Here is a 20,470-nt window from a genome sequence, read left to right as displayed (position 1 = left end):
AAGATAAAAGAGTGGCTGGTTGCTTCAGGCTGCCATCAGCAAAGTAAAAAATGGACATATATCCTAAGTTTTTAACAGTTTGGGCAATTAACCCCAGGAGGAGCCTTTTCACCCTTGTGGCTGATTGTTCGTCAAATCGGATTCTAATAAAAACGGTGTCTCTTTCAAAAAGACGTGCTGAAGTTCAGCAAAAGTTGTAGGATTATTGTAGGAGGCTTGGGCACGCGATGAAAAACCGCGTCAGCGGAGAGTCTGGTTGTATTTGCCCTTGTTTTCGGAGTGCTTTCAGAGAAAGTCTGCTCTCGCAAACTCTTTACAGTTGGATCAATTGGCCCTCATTGGCAGCTGCAAGGGAAGCTCTTGGGAGTTCTGATCAAAGCTCATCTTGAGACAACACAAAGGCTAAGGCTGACGTGGACTATTTCCAAGTAAAGGCCTCCAACGAGATGCTGCTGCTCTCCTATCCGAAAGCGAAACGGGAAACGAACCAGCTAAAGCTGACTTCAGAGTTAGTAGCGGTGACAGAGCAGATTCAGTGCCTGGAAAGATGCGTAGTGGGCTTTGGAAGCAAGACAGAAAGGCATAAAATAAAAACATCACAGTAAGAATGTTTACCCCCGGCTGGAGTCACCAGAGGTCCCACGGCAGCCGGCTCCCACCTCCCGTGACCAGGCTTGGCTGTAGGAGCTCCCCACAGCGTGGACTCGCCTTGCAAAACCTATTTGATGCCACCAGCGTTAACTTACTTTGATGCATGCTGCCTCGGCTGCCTTCAGAACGTGCAAAACCGCTTGAATTAGGTTCTGCGCGTTGCTCACGAGCAGCTCGGAAGAGGACTTGCTCTCTGCAGTGACTGCTTTTACCCTTAAAAGACATTTTAAAGGATTTTACTGGAAGAGCATCAGACAGCGTGCCTCCCCTGGGGGGCCAGAGCTCTGTCAGTTACTCCAACACCAGAAGATTCTCCCCTGCGCTGTCAGAGCAGGTTGCCATCGAGGCAGGCACACCAGGGGAGGAAAGGGCTGTTTACAGCGAGAGGAAGAGGAAAGGGAGCCCCCTGAATTGTAACTGAACTCTAAGAGCTACTCCCAGATCCAACAAGGATCTCTGGAGACCACCACGCAACACCCCTCTGAGAAAGGGGGGGCCACCAGCCTGAGGAGAGATTGTCCCTCACCCCGGCAACTCACCTGGCCACGATGCCGAGCTGGCTGCTGACGGTGTGGGTCTGCTCTGCGGCGCGCAGCAGCTCTGCGGAGCATCTCTTGTCGAGGCAGTGCTTCGCGACGATGCGGCCAAATTTAACGAACACCCGCCCGTCGGAAGCAAGTTGCCTCGCGCAGGTGACAAGCTGGTCCTTGCTCTCAAACAAAATAGAAATGTGTTTGGGGAGGGAAGGAGGAAGAAAAGAGCGCTTTTCCTGCGAGACAGGGGAGGGTCCAGGAAGCCCAGATATGTTCTGGAACAAGGAAAGGACTGGGCGCCAAGTTCACATCTAATCGGGAAGAAGTAATTTCTAGTGCTTTGCATAAATATAGTTGGTGCCACTCTTACAAGAGCGGGGTAACGCAGGGCTTTCAGCAGGCGCTGGGCAGCCCTGTCGCTGGCTTTCACCGTGCTCGTGAGGAATAAACGTGCCGGGGTGGAGAGGGTGAAACACTCCGTACCGTGATGGGGCCTTTCTTCCTCAGGAACTGAGTCATGTGAAGCATCCTCGTTGCCATGTCCTTGGTGACCTGGGACATCTTGCTGGGGCCACCCTGCCGTGGGTCACCGTCTTCTCTCTCGTGCTTCGCAGGGCTGCTGGCAAGGGAGACGCTGGGAGGACCGTTCTGGTGCTGTCGAGACAATAACTGAACAGATTCGAAGTCTGGAGCGTGCAGATGCACCGATGCTGAGAAATCTCCGCCTGCGTGTTTCTGAAGCAGTTTTTGGTGAGTAAAGGAGACGGGAGAGCTGCCCGCCGCCTCGCTGGGTCTGCTCTGCCTTCCCAACCAGCCCTTCTCCCCCCTGCCTTCGCCCACCGTGGGACTGTCAAATCCCAGTGCCCCGTGCCATCATTTCCTGGAGCTGTCTCCAAACGGGTGGTAGCTGTCATGTCAGCTGACGGCGCCCGCCGTCGAGAAGTACAATTAAGTGCTCTGAACCGCTCTGCTGAGCGATCCGGATCGTGTTGCTGAAGCCTTTGCCAGCTCCTGACAACCAACAGCGGTTGTTGCGGGAGCGGAGTTGCTGGCGCTCCCAAAGGGCGCGTGTGGGGAGGTGAGGAGCTGAGCAAGAGACAGGGAGTGTTTCAGGGGAGGGAGAGCAGTACAGCCCTCCGCTCCTCCGAAACAGCGTTTTGGAGGTGGGTTTATTTACACCAAGAGTGCCCGTCAGATCAGATAGCCAGAACTCGGCTGAAGAGGGCAGCCGGCAACCTGAGCTAACTTTGAAGGTGGCCAGGGGGTTGGACTCTTCACCTCCAGAGGTCATCACTTACCTTAATGCTCCAGGGTGCGAGTAACAGGACTGACTGACAGCCCTGACCATCGCCCTGCGGTTAAGGGTTGATGGGAGGGGGGCGGAAAATCCACCGTACCGTTTCACGTGCCTCCCTGGCAGCTCCGCTTCCTCGTCCGCTCCCGCTCGGGCGAGTTTCTGCTGATTTGGTGTGGCTCGGAGCGTTGAGCTCTCGGGCTGGGAAGAGCTTGGTTGTGCTGTTGCGTTGTTTTGGAGAGCGCTGGTCCCCCGCGTTCTGCAGGCGTTGTCTGATGAGCTGCAGAACGTGTCCGCTGATGCCCCGGACGGCCTGCAGCTGCGTGACGAGGTAGTGCGCCTTTGCTGACCAGTACCAGACAATACTGTCTAGGTGGAGATGCCTTTTGTCCTGGCGGCTCTGGAAGAGCTGGCTGGCGCTCCCCACTGCGTCAGACGTGAGGACCAGGAGGTGGTCTGCGACGGAGAGCAGGTTCGCCTGCGATCGCAGTTGAGCGCTGGCCTCCAGAACATTTTGGAGGGTGGTTTTGACCCACTGAACATTAGCCGTTAGCCGACTTGCCTTCTCTTCAAAGGCCTGTTTGCTCTTCTCCCTCTCCTCTTGAGAGAGGGGGGACAGGGCTGGTCCGACGACATCTCGGATGGCCCGCAGGTATTCGGTATTGATCTTCTCCAGGTGGAGCAATAATGCCTTGGCCCTGAGGGCCAAGTCTCTCTGCAGGAGCTCAAAGCGAACGTACAAGCTGGCAGTAGACAGTGGGGAGACCGAGAGGGTACTGGAGGCATCCAGCAGCGCTTCCATTAGCACCTTTATCTCCTCCCTGAGCGCTAGGATTTCGCTGCGACCGCGGTCTTCGGGGCAGGACAAGTAAGAGAACCGGGCGGCCTCCTGCAGCCTCAGGGAGTTCTCGGACACAGCAGCCAGGAGGCTCTGCGAGCAAAGCTTGTTCTTCACGGCGCTCCTCAGCTCCCGCAGGAGCAGGACGTCCCTGCCTGTGAACCGATCCACAGCGCCCAGCACGACGTGCATGCTGACGGCCCACTGGACGCAGCGCAGCTCCAGGCTGGCCTTTCCCAGCCGGCAGGAGCCCTCGAAGGATGCTGCTTTCTCAAGTAACGCTTTGGTGTTCATCTGAGCACGTGAAAACTTGGCTTGGACCTGTAGAAAGCTCTCCCAGACATCGGGGAAAATGGGATTTCCCTTACTACAGGCTACACTTGCAATGTCTCCTGCTAACTGAACCGCTCCTGCTAAACCCATCACGGTCTCGTCCAAAGCCTGTTTCCCTCTCAGAAAGTCAGCGGACAAGATAAAGCCAAATACTTGCTGAGACAGACGATACCAAGAGCCTGCCACGGCTGCCAGGCACTCTTTGGTCTCACAGATCCTTTCGGAGAGCGTGAGTGCCATTTGGAGAAGCCTGCTTGGACGACGAAGCTGCCTCGGGGCTGTTTCCCTGGCCAGGCTAATAACAGCCGGTGTCAGTAATGCAATCTCCTGGTACTGCCCCAGCGTCTCCATCTGGGGAGACTCGGCAACGGGCAGCGCTTCCTTCGCCGCGTCGATACAGCCGTTGGAGAGTTCAAGCAAGGCGGAGCAAGCAGCGTTGACGGCTGTCATATCACGGGCTCTTGTCGCTGCTAGGAGAGCCGTAATGACAGGGTGCGTATCTCCTTTCCTTGGAACAACACCCGCGTGTAAGTTACCTGGTCGTGAAGACGGACGACTTAAGACGTCTTCTTGCAACGCAGCCTCGTCCGTAATGGTTTTTAGCCCGGCACGCGACGGGCTGAGTTCAAGCCCCTTTGCAACATCAGTGCTTCGCACTTGTGCCCGGAGAGGGCTGAGGATGTCTGGGTGGTTGGACCCATCCAGCCCGTCTCGGACATGGTGAGCCGTATCCATCAGGCAGCTCGCTGCCTTTGAAAAGACATCCCGAGTTTGGAGGCAGGAGAGTCTCTCTGGCCAAAGGGCTGCGACTGCTTTCAGCTCAAGGATGGAGTTGGCCAGTCGCTCAACCCAAACCAGCAAGCCGTTCCGGAAAATGGGGTCTGTGGCTCTGTCCACGTACCTGGTGGTAGCTTCAACCACCCACCGAGCCCAGCTGGTGAGGTGAGCTGCATGCCAAGAGAGCTTCTCGGCGTCCTGGCTTCCCAGGGCCTTTTCACACCGTTCCCTGTGCTTGGCCATTTCCCGGATGGACAGCTTAAGGAATTCACGCATGTCGACGGTCTCCTCAAAACACCGCAAGAGGCTTTCTGTTGCTCCAGCCCACGCGTGGTACAAGGACTGCAGTTGCTCGGCGGCGCTCATCTGGGCCGTGTTTCTGCTCATTTCTGTGAGCAGAGAAGGGAGACTGGCAAGGAGTCTCTTCAAATACTCTACCCACTCTCCGATTTCTCTGGCCGTTTGGGTTTTGGTGCACCTGGCCAGAACAAAGTCTGCCACTCTGAGCATCTGCTGGGCGTGTGTGAAGAAGGTGGCAGTGAGGGGCTGAAGCTTCTTTAAAAACCCTCCTTCTCCTGCTGGAAAACACTCTGTACCAGCGAGGCGAAGGGCATCTTCAATTAACTGCCTCAGGGGCTCCTTACCCTCAAAGAAGGTGTCGAGGATTTGGCACAGAGTAGCTGTGAGCGCTGCCTGGTCGAGAGTCTCCACCTCCTCTCTCATGGTGTGACATTCCTCCTCCAGGCTGCTTTCTCCCCAGCTTTGCCCTGGCCATCCCTCCTGCTGGCTGACGTGGCTGCAGATGCTCTTCCTCAGCCGTAGCAGAAGCCAGCAATGTTTTACCAGGTCCAGCTTCAGATCTGGCCTGGATGAGTCTGCTAGAAGCATGCAGTAGAAAATGACGGCTTCCACGTGAGCGCTGAACTCGCTGTCGGAGAGGTGCACTGGGTCGGGGTGAGAGAGGAGAGCCAGCAGCCTGCTCACGTGCTGGGAGAAGGTCCCGTTCCTGTCCCGTGGCTCCTTGCTGCCCGTATTGTCAGCAAGCAGGGAAGTGAGCTCTTTGATGGTCCTCTCCGTCAGCTGGAAAGCGTGGTCTTTGGAGAGGTTGACTTGCTGATCCCAGGAGTGTTTAAGATCGCTGTGCTTGGCTGCGTGGAGCAAAGGAACGCAGTTCTGAAGGAGCTGCAAAGTTTGGGCCAATCTCTTCTGTCGAGGACAATCTCCGAGTTCCTGGAGGCGCTTTGCTGTCAGATTGCTCAGCAGAAGCAAGGCCTCGGAAAAGGCCCGGAAAGCAGCCAGCAGTCCTGGCATGTCCCCTGCATCGCGCAGCACGCTCAGGCACTCCAAAAGCCAGCTGGCAGCCTGAATGATCCTCCTCGCCCCAGCGGCATCTTCGATCTGAAGGATCTAACCAGAAAAAAAACAGCAGAAAAACTGGTCAGGGTGGCTAAGGCTCAGGAATCCCTGTTGACTATTTCTTCCCTTGTGCGGCCAAGATGACACCGCGGCCCTTGTAGGCAAGAGCTGCGTTTTGCCCTAGTCAGCACGCGGTGAAGAAACAGCCGTTGCTCCAGCTAGAGCTTTTCCCCCACGCCCCAGCCCCTGTCCCGGTGGTGGGCAGCTCTTGTTCCTCCTACAGCTGCACCCTTACCCACCGCTGCGTCCCAGCCCGACCTCCTCCCCTCCTCACTCCGGCACCGTCCCCCTCCGCCGTTACCTTCACCGTCTCTGTTAAGACCCTCTTTGCCGACGCAGCCAGCTCCTCCCTGTGGCTAGGGTTCTCTGGCTGTACCTGGAGCTTGCGGGCCGCCAGCAGCACGCACCTCCCTGCCAGGACGAGGGACTCGGCTGCAGGAGGCGTCTCCTCCTTGAACGCCTCGTCGCTGGACTCCTCAGCCAGCCTGGAACAGAAGCCGCTGTGGGCTCAGCTCTTCGCCATCTCGTGAGTATCGGCCGCGCCGGTCTCGGGCTTTATCACAACAGTTAGCCACGCCAGACCTTAACGGGGCTCGAGTTTCCTTTTTAGCTGTATTTGCAAACTGTTTCAGAACCTTTTGCAGCGGCTGCAATTCACTTTAAGATGGGGTGTCTACAGTCTAGCAGGTCCTAGCTGTAACAGCAGAATAACCCAGTGGCCAGTGCCTGATCTGCGGATTTGGGCTCCAGTTTTACTGAAGCATTCGATAAATTCCCTGAAGCATTTGGTCAGTTGCCTATTGAAGATGTGTTTAGCTTAAACGTCGCTTGTTGAGGTTTTGCTCGCTTTGCCGCGTCCCTTCCAAGCACGTATCCCTGCTTTGTCCCATCTCTCCTTTTTCCCTTCCTAATCCTATTTCCCCCCCACCTCGCGTTCCCCATCCCTTCCTCCTCGCGTTCCCACCTCTCCAGCGAGGTGCAGGCAGGGAGCACCAGGCAGGAGAGGCAGGCTCCCTGCCAGTTTCTTTGCCATCCCTTCCTCCTCCTTCTCAGCCCCCAAATCTGCCCAGGAGACACCCAGCAAACTTACCTTCTTGCAACAGAAGCGAGTTCTTCCGTGGCTTTGGCTAATTTTTCTGCCTTCTCCCCTAAATTGGGAAAGGCCTGACAAATCCCATCTTCCCATTCCAGGGCGAGGATGAGATGGCAGAGCTGCGCAGCCATGGGGCAGAGGATCCTTTGAATAGCTTTGTCTTCTGTTAGGAACAGAAGGTCATAGAGATAAAAAGGCTCCATTTTGTCCTGCCTGGAAAAGGGAAACAAAACTTGGGATTATTTGGGATCCTTTGCAGCGTGTAACAGTGAGCAGTTTTACCAGCGACCTTGGATTTGGATGGCGGCTTCTGGCTTTGAATCCCGCAGTTGACCTTGGAAATGCTGCTGGGTTTAGTTTCTCCCGACGAGGGTTTAGTTTCTCTGCAGCCAGGTCAGGAAACCTGCATTTCCCCCAGCTTTTTCCCCGGTGTGGACCCCCGGCTCTGCAGTCCTGCACACGAAGCGTCCTCCGGCTTTGCTCAGCTCCGAGGCGCAGCCGTGTCTCCGGGATGCCCATCCCACGCTCCCGAAGTTTACATCCACGCGGATCCCATCGTTACGCGAGCCCGGGGACAGCAGAGCTGGTATGTCCTTACCCGGGCGCGCGGATAATCCTGCGGGATGGGGTCGCGGGCTGTTCCCAGCGGCGAGACCCGGTGACGGTGACGTTACCTCCTAGCACCCGGTTACCGGCGAGGGGACGCGGGGGTGCCCATGCCGCCGCCGGCCTGCGGGCATTGCAAACAGCTCCTGGGCAGGGACACGAACCCCCGGCGGGCGAGGGGGGCTGGAGGGGGGGGATTAATTACATCTTAATTACCTGTAGCTCGGTTTCTGTTGTGGACGGGGTGGAAGGCAAGCGCCTGCTGCCGGCGTGTGTGGGGCAGAGGGGCTCGGGGGTGCGTGGGGGGGCAGCGGGCATCCCCGTGGGCCTCTTTCCAGCCCCCCCACTGCTTTTTCGAAGCCAGGGATGTTTCTGGGGGCTGCCTCCCCCCTGGGAGTGCTCCCCCCGGGGATTGCTGGAGGTTCGCAGGGCGCTTGAAGGCGCTGGACGAGGATGGGGGGGGTGTCTGTGGGAGAGGCCGCGGGGGGCTCCCCCCTTCCCGCGGCCGGGATGAGCCAGCGTCGCCATGGAGACGCGGAGGGCAGTCGGTCGCAGGGCAGTGACGCCATCGCGGGGCGCCCGGCCGCTGGGCACGCCGGGAGCTGTAGTCCGGCGTTGGGTGCGGGAGGGGAGGGCCGGGCCGCCACCTCCGCCATCCCTCAGCAGGGGCCTCGGGTTCGAACGCCCCGGCCTTGGGCCTGCTCATCTGCCTGGTCTAGGGACCGGCTGCCCGGGCAGCTTAGTCCTGGCCCTTCCAGCCCCTTAATCCTCACGCCGCCATCGTGCCTGGGCCCGCGGGGGCTCGCTCTGCGTGTGCGTGTGGGGGGGAGACGCCGCTCTTGCCTTCCAAAACCTGAGGGAACAAGGGGCTGTGTGAGCAGAGGAGACGCCTAGAGCGGGGGTCCCTCCTCACGCCAGGCCCGCCCGAGGCCCAGGCTCCCGCTTCGGCCTTGGTTTAAGGAGCGTCCCTGGCGCGGCCTCCTCCGCCCTTTCGCCTTTAGTTAAGAAGCGAGGCCGGTGCAGCTTTAGAGGGTAAAAAAAGGAGCGATGTCTGCCTTCTCCTTTTGTCAAGCCCTGTGCTGAACTGTTTTGCTAAATAAGGAGGGACTCATCTGCGCGCTTAGATAATCCGCGGTGTGTGTGTGTGTAGGGACATAAATGTAAAGCCAGAGGATAGAAAATGGGCCCGTTTTCTGCCTATTCGCCTGACTTGTTCCGTATCCTTTCGCTTAATGCAGAATATCCACCAGAAACGACGACCCTTCTCCCAGGAGCCTAAGCTTCAGCTCTGCCTCCTGCGTTGAAGTGATTCCGTGGAGACTTGGAGGGTAATGTAAACAAAAGCAGAATCAGAGCTGCCAAAAAAAAAAGAAAAGACTTTCAGGTTGGGATAAATTCACTTTTTCTTCTTTCTGGCATACTCTGTACGTGCAGCTAACGTGGGAGCGGGTAAGTGCTTTCACTGTGGAGTGATAAGGCTCAGTCCTGACTAAGATCTGACCGTTTGCAACGTGTGTCTGTCTAATAAAGCGCTGGAGCTGCATCCTGCTCTGATTTCCTCGTATTTTAAGCACTCCCATCCCAGCGACGGCTGGTTTCCTAACGGGGCCGTACGTTTTCAGGAAGGTCGTGAATGAATCTACCTTTAGGACTGACTTTCGGAGTTGTGAGGGTTACAGATGCCTCTGGGGCGGCACAGCTGCACAAATTTCACCCTCTTGCGCCGTCCCCCGCCTTGTCGTGCAGGTGCAAAAAGCCGCCTGGCTCCAGCTGTACGCGCGGGCGTCGGGATGCTGGCTTCCAAAAAGAAGCTTCCCGAATGCCGGAGAGCTGGAGGGAAAACCCTGCCAGGCGCGCTTGCCTTCCTCCGCTTTTGGGGTGGGAAGCCGGGGTGGCGCGTGCCTACGGGGTGCGGCGTCGCGCATACGGGGTGCAGCGTCGCGCATACGTGGTGCAGCGTCGTGCAATGACGTGCAATGTGGTGCAACGTGGTGCGGCGTCGTGCAACGTGGTGCGGCGTCGTGCAACGTGGTGCGGCGTCGTGCAACGTGGTGCGGCGTCGTGCAACGTGGTGCGGCGTCGTGCATACGTGGTGCGGCGTTGTGCAACGTGGTGCAGCGTCGTGCAATGACGTGCAATGTGGTGCAACGTGGTGCAGCGTCGTGCATACGTGGTGCAGCGTCGTGCAATGTGGTGCAACGTGGTGCAGCGTCGTGCATATGTGGTGCAGCGTCGTGCATACGTCGTGCATACGTGGTGCAGCGTCGTGCATACGTGGTGCAGCGTCGTGCATACGTGGTGCAGCGTCGTGCATACGTGGTGCAATGTGGTGCAGCGTCGTGCAACGTGGTGCACTGTCGTGCAATGACGTGCAATGCGGTGCAACGTGGTGCAGCGTCGTGCATACGTGGTGCAGCGTCGTGCAATGTGGTGCAACGTGGTGCGGCGTCGTGCAACGTGGTGCGGCGTCGTGCAACGTGGTGCGGCGTCGTGCATACGTGGTGCGGCGTTGTGCAACGTGGTGCAGCGTCGTGCAATGACGTGCAATGTGGTGCAACGTGGTGCAGCGTCGTGCATACGTGGTGCAGCGTCGTGCAATGTGGTGCAACGTGGTGCAGCGTCGTGCATATGTGGTGCAGCGTCGTGCATACGTCGTGCATACGTGGTGCAGCGTCGTGCATACGTGGTGCAGCGTCGTGCATACGTGGTGCAATGTGGTGCAGCGTCGTGCAACGTGGTGCACTGTCGTGCAATGACGTGCAATGCGGTGCAACGTGGTGCAGCGTCGTGCATACGTGGTGCAGCGTCGTGCAATGTGGTGCAACGTGGTGCAGCGTCGTGCATACGTGGTGCAGCGTCGTGCATACGTGGTGCAACGTGGTGCAGCGTCGTGCAGCGTCGTGCAATGACGTGCAATGTGGTGCAGCGTCGTGCATACGTGGTGCAGCGTCGTGCAACGTGGTACAGCGTCGTGCAGCGACGCGCAACGTGGTGCAGCGTCGTGCAATGACGTGCAATGTGGTGCAACGTGGTGCAGCGTCGTGCAGCCCGCGGCATGAACTGCGCGGTGGGCGACGACGCGCGTCGTGCAGCACGCGACGCGCACCGCGCAAGGTGCAACCGTGCAGCCTTGCACCCGCACCGCGCGTGGATGCGCACGCCCCGCCCCCGGGCGCGCGCGCGCCCGCCGCCGCCGCCCCTCCCCGTGCACGCGCCCGCCGGTGCAGCGCCGGCGGAGGAGGAGGAGGAGGAGGAGGAGGAGGCCGAAGGAAAGCCGCCGCGATGGACAGCACGGGCAAGGAGCGGGAGGCCGTGCAGCTGATGGCGGAGGCGGAGAAGCGGGTGAAGGGCTCCCACTCCTTCCTGCGGGGGCTCTTCGGGTGAGCGGGGCCCCGGGGGGGGCGGAATTGCAAAGGGGGGTGCCCGGATTATAAAGGAGGGTGTGCAAAAGGAGCGTGCAAAGGCGGGGGGGGGGGATTGCAAGGAGAGGGGTGCGCGGTGTGCGAAGGGAGGGGTTGTAAAAAGGGGGGGGGTGGTGGTGCAGGTGTGCGAAGGGAGCTGGGCCCTGTGCGCGGGGTGCTGTGCCCCCCCCCCCAACCCCTCCAGTGTGGGTGAGGGTCTCCCTTAACCTCTGCAGCGGGTGGGCTGTGTTAGGGCATGGCGGGGGGGGAGAGAAAACACAGCCCCCCCCCCCATAGCATAGCAGGGGTGAAGCCAGCCGGTGCTGCCCCAGCAGCCCCCCTTCTTTCCCCCGCCGTGCCCCCCTCCCCGGCTGCTGCCTCTCCTGCAGGTGTCCGTGAGCACAGCGGTGTGACGAGCCTGCTCGGCCTCTGCAGCTCGGGGCAACCTGCCTGTGTCCCCCCCCCCCCTCCTGCTCCCCGTGTTCAGCCCACCGTGGGGGGGGTGTCCCCAGGTCCGGCTCCACGGCGGCTGCGCTCGCTCATCCCAGCTTTATCCCGGGGGGGACTCGCCGCTGGTAATCCTCTCACGGCCGCGGCGTCACCGGGTTTCGCCCTGGCGAGGGCTGGCCCTCTCCCCTTATCCCGGGGAGCATCGGCACCCAAGGGCTCTGCTGCGAACGGTGCCGGGGCGAGGCTGGAAGCCCCCCCTGCCCCCCAATCCTCCTTGAGGCTTTTGGCAGCTCCAGGGAGGGGTTTGGAGCAGGCTCGGGGTTTTACGGATGATTTTCTGCCCAGAGGAGACGCGGTCCCCTCGCAGTACTGAGCCCACGGCGTGGGGCGCGGAGACCCTCCAGAGGGATGGGGTCGCTGGGAGGAGCGATACTCCCAGAAAATGGCAGAGCTTCCTTTTTATTGGGTCTTTTTGTTCAAAAGTAGATATTCCTGGGGGCGTGAGAGCTGTGCCTGGAAGGGTTTTGAAAAACTAGCAGCTTTGGCCACCTCAATCTTGGCCTTTTTTTTTTTTTTTTTTTTTTTTTAATTTTAAGAAAAGAGCATTTATGGAGCGATGCTCCCGTGGAGGCCTTGATGTTTCTAAACAACAGCCTGGAAAAATCTAGTGCCCACAGCCCTAAAAGCAGAAGTTTTAAAAATATAAATTCTTCCCCGGCCTCCGCCAGATTAATCAGGCAGGGCGTGCTCCAGGGGCGTAATCCGGGCGGCAAATTGCTGAAAATCCTTGGACTGAACCGGCAGAGATTTCGAGAGGCAAATTTCTCATTTTCTTGGGCTAAAAATAGATGCAAGAAAAATTGCTTTTAAAATGGAAGAAAAGGCGGTGGGTGACTTTGCTTTCGGCATCCTCCTAGGGAAAGGGGGTGCCCGGGCTGCTGAGCGCCCGGCCAAAAGCGTTATCGACAGCCAGGCTTTTTCCTGAAGAGCTCCATTAGCTTGCACAAGTGCTTTTCTTTTTTAATTTTTTTTTTTTTTTGAGACTTAAAAGGCTAAAAACCACCCGGTTTTGGACGCCTTGCAGGGTGTAGCGTTACCTTGCACCGCCTCCTTTGGCTTTAGTTCACGCAAAAGGCGGCTTTCAAGGGCATGGAGCGGTCCAAAAAAACCCGCCTGTGCTTCGAAATGAAATGTGGTTGTCTGCCAGAAGAAGGAAGGGGGGAAAAAAAAACCCAACAACCGGCAATAATAAATGTCGCCTCCCGCGCTGCAGCCCCTTTCCGGGGTCGGCAGGACCATGTGCTGCAGAGGGCAGTACCGAGCTTGTAGGATTAAGTCCGTGAAGAAATCTGCATTTCACGTAACAAAAATACTGAACTTCTTTCTCAAGATAAATTAATTGTTAATCATCCGGTTGGGGGAGCCGCGTTAGGCTACTAAAACCCCGTCAGTTAGGCTTGTGTTGAGTTGTTCTTTCGCAGCGAGTTGTCTGGCGTCTCTTAATTTTTGATTTGCTTTGCGTTCTCCAAACGATACAGTCGTTTGTCGCGTACCAGAGTTTGCTTTCTGCAGGTGTTTTTGCCGAGCGTCTCAAGAGACTCTTAGGAGCCGGCTGCTCCTGCCCAAAAAGGAGGGACCCAAGTCAAGGAGCAGACGGGGGCTCGCTCCAGGCTCCAAACTCTTTAGGAACGTGCAAAAACCCTAAGCTGCCATTTCAGGAGCGGCTTTTGTCTCCTTTCCCGTCCCTGCTTTATGCAATGAAAAGCTCTGCCTCCCCTTCCTAGCGAGGGCTTGGTTATTCGGTGCCTGCCAGCTCCCCCTTGCTCCCTGTTCGCGGCGGGGCTTGGGGGACCCCGTTCGGCGCTAACCGAATTTCTCCCCACCTCCACCGTGCCTTGGTAACGAGCTGGCACCCTGGGAGAGCATCTGGTGAGGGCAGGGGGGGAGCTGCCGGTCCCCCAAATCCAGCTTTCCCCCTCTCTGAGCACCGTGATGCCCACCCTGCATTTTTAAAATGAGGGCGATCAGCCTCGTCAAGCCCGGCGGGGCCACGTCACCCGAGCACACGGGGTTACAACACCCCAAGCCCTATTTGAGCTCTCGGCCCCCGTTTCGTTCCGGCACGGCGTCAGGGACTCTCTCGCTGCGTTTCAGGGGTAACACCAGGGTGGAGGAAGCCTGCGAAATGTACACCAGGGCTGCCAACATGTTCAAGATCGCCAAGAACTGGAGCGGTGAGTACAGCCCCCGCCGATGGGGAGGGTTGGTGACACCGAGGTGACCCGCGAGAGCCCGAGCGTCTTTCCTGCGAATTATCGCAGCGGAGTTTTACATCCCAGGCTGTTTCCATGGGGATGGTCCCTGTGGCGATGCAATTCCTCTGCTCTGCCGGGCCCTGCGATAATTTAAATATCGGCAGGGTGGGCAAAGGAGGGTGACCTGACTGTTCCCGATGTTAAACTAGCCGGGGTGCCGTTCACCGTTTTAAAACGAAAGCTCGTAACGCTGCAGGGAAGCCTGCTAAAGGGACGCTGCCCTGGATTTGCTCCTCAAGCAAGGAAATACCTTTGGGGTGTGTGACGTCCAGTCCGATGGGTTTCGAGATCCAAGGGATCCCCCTTGCTGACCCGGTAGATCAGCAGGGCGCAGGCAGTAGCGAGGACGAACACGCGTTGCCAAGGACGAGCGTGCGTGTGGGATGCCCCCGCTGCGCCCCGCGGGGACGGGCTCAACCCCCGGCAGAGGAGCGGCGCCTGGACGCAAACAATTTGGGGTTGTTCCGTCTCTCAACCTCTCTGGGTCCCGGGAAGCGACGCGTGCTTTGCCGTTTTACGGCGATCCCGCTCGTTACCGGGCCGGAGGGAATACGTGGGGTCGGTGTGCTCTTCTCTCCCAGCCGCAGGGAACGCGTTTTGTCAGGCGGCCAAGCTGCACATGCAGCTGCAGAGCAAACACGACTCGGCCACCAGCTTCGTGGACGCCGGGAACGCCTACAAAAAAGCAGACCCGCAAGGTAAGGGGAGCGAAATCCGGGATTGTTTCTCGCCAAGCTGCTTAGCGGCAGAGGAGGCGGCGCGCCGAGGCTTTGGGTAGTCACCGGCTCCGCGGGGCTGCGGATCCTCGCCGCAGGCTACTCGAAAGCCGTCATACCTCCCGCGCTTCTGCTCCTCCAGAACGGGCTTTAAGGGGACGTGAGCTAGTCGGCATCGTCTTGGTCTGCCGTGTGGATCGGCCCGCGGAGGGGTGTCACCTCGAGGTGTTCCCTCGCGCTTTTGGCTTACGCTGCGGTGCGTTGGTTGTGAAGCGCTGCCCCTCGGGAGCTTCCTTCCTGGTTTAGCTTGACTTTGGAGACGTACTCACTTCTTCAGGAATACTTAAGGCAGGTCTCGGGTCTGGATCGCGGTGGGATCCCTGCCCGTAGCCCCAGTCCCGTTCCCAGGGGTTTCCCCGGGACAGAGGAGAGGTGGGAGGAAAATGGACTGACCTTCGATGGGATGAGGATGAAGGATCCGGATTCTTTAAATCCGGTCATAAAGAGCAGGGTTGTGGTTTTCTGGAAGACCTCTGATCCCCCTTACCCTAGCTGAGTGTTTGGAAACACACCAACCAACCCACCGGCATTACTCACGCTTTCCTGTGCCAGGGGGCTGAAGAATCTAACTCCGGGCCGATAATACTGTTGTATAATTGTAAAACACCCAAATTTCCTAGAAAATGGCAGCCCCTGCGTGGTTACGAGATGGGTATTTTGAATTTTGCTCTGGTTTGAGGATGCAGCCTGACAGACCCAGGGTACAAGTCGTTTGTGTTTTGCCCATCCTAATTTTTGACTGTTAGCTTTCAGCGTTGGAATTTTTGCCGGGGTGAACCGGCAGGCCGTCGGTGGGATGGGGGTGTTTGGGGCTGGGTGAATCGGGATTAGATCTACGGATACAAAAATGCGGGGGACGTTACATCTGTAGGTCTTAGGGGTTGGAAATGTTACATCTTGTCATTCCGGATATACGTAAATGCGCGAGCAGATATTTATTTGAGAAGCCGGTGTGTGGTCTGATGAAGAGTAACGTTACCGAGATCTGATTTTTGGAGGGGGGAGGACTTGGGCTGGGAAGTTCCGACGTGCTGGCTGACACTGTTGTTTTTCCTGAACGCTCATGCTGCAGAGGCCATCAACTGCTTAAACGCAGCTATCGATATCTACACCGACATGGTAAGAAGCTGCGCTGGCAGCTCGTGGACCGATGCGCTTTGTAAGAAAGAGATGCAGCTCGGTAAATGCTGCGTGTGCCGGGCGGAGGGGGGGAGCCCCCATCTCACCTACGGCCTCTGCCTTCTCTAGGGGCGATTCACCATCGCTGCCAAGCACCACATCACCATTGCGGAGATCTACGAGGCCGAGCTGGTAGACATTGAAAAGGTAAGGATGTCGGGCGTTGCGGCGGCGGCTGCGTTTCCTTCCCCAGCCAGAGCAGCGCCGAACTCGGCGCGGCCGATTAAAACCCATCTCCCATCTGGCGCCGGGCTTCTTTACGTAGGTGCAAGTCACCCTGTAACTTGAAGTTAGCGTTAACAGGGGTGAGCGATGATTTTTTTTTTCCCAGCACGGGTCTCTCGCGGGGCAGTCCTGACTCTTTCGTGTGCCCCTCCGCTGAGCGAGGGCTGGCAGGAACGCCCGGGTGAGAAACCTTCCCGACTGCAGCGGCCTTTCACATCTGAAAAGCGCTTTGGGAAAGCTGTGGGGCAGCGTTACAGCTATTTTCTGACACACCCGAAGGAAGCTGCTGTTACTTTTAGTTCACAGTTCAGCTCCAACCCTCTCTCGTTCCCATAACCGAGGGCCCTGAGCAGGAATCCTGCAGCAGCTCAACTCCTCTCTCGTTCCCATAACCGAGGGCCCTGAGCAGGAATCCTGCAGCAGCTCAACTGGCTGCAGATCTTCTGCTTGAAGTTTGCAGAACAAAAATTTACGGTTTCTAGGTATTATTTTCTAGACAGTCATTTGCTTCCTCAGCTCCGCTGCGTTGGATCCCATCCCTCTCTGTTAACGACTTCAGCGTTGCCTCTCCACCTGCAGCCCCGCTTAAATCAAGCCCTGCTATGTCAGGGCTGTTCTGCCAAGCGGTTTATTCCGTCGTGGCAAACCCGGCAGCGGCTTTGTCGCCCTGTGATGATAACCGTTCGTAGTCATTACCTCAAGAGTAGGGTCACCTGTCTTAAACCTGCACTGGAGTTTGGGACGCTTAACACGTTCACGGTCAAATTTCCAAGGGCAGCCTCGTGTTTTCGAGCGCGCAGGGGACGCGTGGCAGCGCCTCGCTCCACCAGAAGCCCCGCAGCGCGCCGTGACGCTGCTCCCTTCGCGCGCAGAATGGGAAAGCTTTTGTGAATGCGGTCGCTGTACGCTGCCCTGACCAAAAATTCTACTTCAGAAGTGGCATTCAAGCGCGATGTTTCTGTCCCCAGGCGATTGCACACTACGAGCAGGCTGCAGACTATTACAAAGGAGAGGAGTCTAACAGGCAAGTGGTCTTTGTAAGAGGGTCGCAGCAGGGGAGGGCTGGAGACGGGGATTTGTCCTAGCTGGCCCACGCGCTCGCCCGCCTCGCCTGCCAGCCTCTTGGAAAACGTCCTTTGGTGGGATGCCCAAGTCCTGCTTGGATTTCTGTTGAAGGTTCTCATCCCGCACGCAGGCTTGTCTGGTTTGGGGTGCCCGTTTTGGGCGCGGAGAAAGCGCGGAGCGATTGATGCCGGGTCCGTGCTGAGCTGAAGGTCTTCGTGCCTTTCCGTGTGTTTTAATTTTGGCTGTGAAAAAGACAGTTCCCCTAATTTGCGGCTTTTGGGTCCCACTTTTATACACGCTAAGAGGTACAGGTAGTGCTCGGAGGTACCAGGGTATGGATTTTTTCCGCCCCCAGGACACAATTACTTACTTTAGTGCTATAATTGATTGTAGCTCAGCCAACAAGTGTCTGCTGAAGGTGGCCGCCTACGCCGCGCAGCTGGAGCAGTACCAGAAGGCGATAGAAATCTATGAGCAGGTGAGGGCGCGCGCGTTCGTCCGACGGTGCTGGCCGCGGCGTGCTGGCCGTCGCGTCCCTCGGCGGCTGCGGCCGAGCTCCCGTCCCTTGTGCTGGCATCGGGGCGGTTACGGCAGTCTCGATGGTGGGGATGCGATGAGTTTTCCTCTGTAAGACTGAGTTTTCCAGCTGTGTTGACCTACAGCTAAATTCTTAAGGACTCTCCAACGCATGGGTCGGGTCGGGTCGGGGGGCGGGAGGTGAAAGGTTTTCTTGTTTAAATGGTGCTGCAGATCGGATGAGAGAGAAAATCCCGAGCCACAAATTTCTTGAAGATGAAAAGCGGGTCAGCGTGTCGGTCTCGCAAAACTGCTGTGGCCTAGAAGCTCCTAATCTTACTTATTTCGGGGCTGATTATGCCTTCACGAGACATGGTTTGCTCCTTGGCTTTTACGAGTTGCTTTAGCTTACTGAAGGCATTTTTTTCTCCCGAATCCTATCATTTCTAGAGAAAGGCTGGGGGAGGCAGGGGGAAGGAAATCTGTAATTACACTTTTGATTGTATTTACAAATACCTTTGGCAGAAAATTTCCCCTCCAGATTCATAAACTTGATTGCTCTGTCTTTGCGTCAGGTATTTTTACCTGGGAATACTTGCAGTGCCGCTTTTGTGCTTCTGGAGGGTTAATATTGGAGCAGGTTTTCACCGGGTCGACTCGCTTTCCCCCTCCTGCATCAGACAGGCCGTACGGAGGCACCAGCGTGGTACCCCTGAACTGGTGCAGCGGCTCCCTGGGAGGACGGGCTGCGTTGGGTGCGCTCTCGCAGCTGCCTGCCGGTCGCTGACTTCACGTGGGATTAGTTAAAAATCTGTCTGGCTTCCCAATAGCTTTTTGTACGGACGCTGGCATTTTTTTTTTCCGCTGGCATTTTTTTTTTTCTACGGTCTTTATTCGCAGACGGCCGTGCGGTGCTGCGTGTAACTTTAATCGGCTGTCCTGTTTTTAATTCAGTTCTTAACGATGCGGTTTTCTTTCCCAACTCTAATAATATCTTTTTGTGCCTAGGTGGGAACAAACACGATGGATAATCCTTTGCTGAAGTATAGCGCGAAAGAGTATTTCTTCAAAGCCGCTCTGTGCCACTTCATCGTGGATGAGCTGAACGCGAAGGTCAGTGGGCTCGGAGCCGTTATCCCAAACTTTTCTGCATCCCTCTTAATCAACCTTTGCTGGCTGAGACACGTTCTTGCGTGGACGGGGCTTTGCGCGGCTGTTGCACGGACTGAAGCCTGAAGTGCCGTAGTATCGAATTGGATTTCCCGGGAATACTTGCTCTTGGATTTCCTGGGAATACTTCCCCAAGCTCTCTGTGCGCTTTTAGGACTGGAAGGCAAAAACTGGAATAAAAAGCAAGTGGTTTTGTGCGAAACGAGCGTAAGGGTTGTCTTCTCTCTTTCAGCTTGCACTTGAGAAATACGAAGAAATGTTCCCGGCGTTCACAGATTCGCGGGAGTGCAAGCTATTGAAAGTGAGTAAAGCCAGTATTAAAATGACAGTCACGCTTGAAAATGCGTCCTGCCCTTTGCTTTGTGCTTCTTCACCTTGCCGTAGATTCGCTCTTTTATTCGAACATTTTAGCGGACGTCAGGCTCGCTTCGCTTTGGGTCTATACCAGACTCGTGGAAGCAGCTGCAGCAGAATGGCGATTATTCTAGCTGACTTAAAAAAAAAAACCCAAACCAACCCCAAACTATTTCTGTGTTCACGGCAGGTGGTTTGAATAGGTTGCGAAGGTGCCGCTGCCGGACGCGTGGGTGCCCCGCAGTGCGGGTGCAGAGGTCCCCTCTCTCCTGGGGACGAGATGCCCGTGCAGCGGCCCTGCAGGACCACGCCGTAACAAGAGTATTGTCTAATTTTTAACGGTGTTCTTCTAGAAACTGCTGGAAGCCCACGAGGAGCAGAACTGCGAGGCATACACCGAAGCAGTAAGTAGTCACAAATTTGCCAGGGCGTGCTCGTGGGTGGCAGGTTGTTCTTTTTTTTGTCTTTTTTTTTTTTTTTTGGTACATCCGCGCTCGTTAAACATTGGGTAACTTGTTGCCCGAGGTCCGAGTGCTGCGACCGAGTCCAGCGGGGCAAAACACCAGGCACTTCACTGCTTAACCATCCTGCCGCGAAACAACCCGCGGGAGAGATGGACGTTAGCAGAGCTGCTTCCAGCCCGTGCTCGAGCAAGTCCCAGGCTTAACACTGTAAAATCACTAGTTTATCATCGAGAGTTAAGATCCTGCCTGGTTTTGCTCCAGCTCCTTTGTATGTTTGACAGTGGCTTCGAGTGCTCTGTGTGTTTTTTGGATAGATATATTTTTTTTTAATTTATTTTTTTCTCTGGGAAGAGCGGAAGTTTTAAAAGACTTTCAAGAGCCGCAGCATGCTTCTTTTGCAGCAGTCTCGTTTGCTTTCTACCACCACCTTAATTTAAACTTTTTTTTTTTTTTTCTAATAATAGGTTAAAGAATTCGATTCGATATCGCGGTTGGATCAGTGGCTTACGACCATGTTGCTTCGCATCAAGAAGTCAATCCAAGGAGAAGGGGATGGGGACCTGAAGTGAACCGTGCGTGGCGTTTGCGGCATGCAGCCTAAAAGTAATCCGTTCTTGTGTTACAGCCAAGGACCACTACGGGATACGTGATAAAATACCTAGCTTTATTTTGTTGCTTACAAATCCAATGAGACTTGTGTGTTTCTTTAGTGTCCTGCTCTTTGTCGTGACAAGGTGGGTAGCTGGGAAGCGATGCTCTGGGTGTCGCTGGCGGATGTTTCTGAGGCGAAAGCAGCGCTTCTGGCAGAAATCCTGGCTTGGTTTTGTTAGCTGATGAACCCAAAGTCTGCGCTTGCAGCTACCGTTTTTTTCCCCCCGCTGTTCTGTCTGAAGGCTCAGTACCATTGATTCCAGCATGTAAATATTTTGTCCGCCCCAGTACAGTACAAATAATTGCTTCTGATCTGTTGCTGTATCGTTACCGTTTTGTGTTTCTAAATGGACCTCTGTCAGA

General features: G+C 56.5%; 1 protein-coding gene across 2 annotated transcripts; it reads left to right on the top strand.

Annotated features, from left to right (window-relative positions):
* The first annotated feature begins 10,823 nt into the window (after nucleotides 1-10,823).
* Nucleotides 10,824-20,470, top strand: NAPB (NSF attachment protein beta). 2 transcript variants are annotated; one of them, XM_050894610.1, is made up of 11 exons: nucleotides 10,824-10,921; nucleotides 13,547-13,626; nucleotides 14,289-14,405; nucleotides 15,556-15,602; nucleotides 15,732-15,809; nucleotides 16,856-16,911; nucleotides 17,346-17,430; nucleotides 18,477-18,581; nucleotides 18,871-18,939; nucleotides 19,346-19,396; nucleotides 19,921-20,470. In XM_050894610.1, exons 1-11 carry the CDS (start codon nucleotides 10,824-10,826, stop codon nucleotides 20,023-20,025), a joined length of 891 nt encoding a protein of 296 aa, XP_050750567.1. In that variant the 3' UTR covers nucleotides 20,026-20,470. The 2 variants fall into 2 exon arrangements, with proteins under 2 accessions (XP_050750567.1, XP_050750568.1); XM_050894611.1 differs by lacking the exon at nucleotides 14,289-14,405.

This window comes from Gymnogyps californianus, chromosome 3 (assembly GCF_018139145.2).
Source record: "Gymnogyps californianus isolate 813 chromosome 3, ASM1813914v2, whole genome shotgun sequence".
NCBI lineage: Eukaryota > Metazoa > Chordata > Aves > Accipitriformes > Cathartidae > Gymnogyps > Gymnogyps californianus.
The sequence above is the reverse complement of the archived record's forward strand: the minus strand, read 5'-3'. Positions and strand labels throughout refer to the sequence as shown.

What these genes read in the sequence shown, in the direction of transcription:
- NAPB (XM_050894610.1), top strand. Translation starts at nt 10,824, where the DNA reads ATGGACAGCACGGGCAAGGAGCGGGAGGCCGTGCAGCTGATGGCGGAG. An exon ending in GATCGCCAAGAACTGGAGCG is followed by an intron (nt 13,627 to 14,288) that starts GTGAGTACAGCC and finishes CTTCTCTCCCAG; the next exon opens with CCGCAGGGAACGCGTTTTGT. An exon ending in GCGAGGCATACACCGAAGCA is followed by an intron (nt 19,397 to 19,920) that starts GTAAGTAGTCAC and finishes TTCTAATAATAG; the next exon opens with GTTAAAGAATTCGATTCGAT.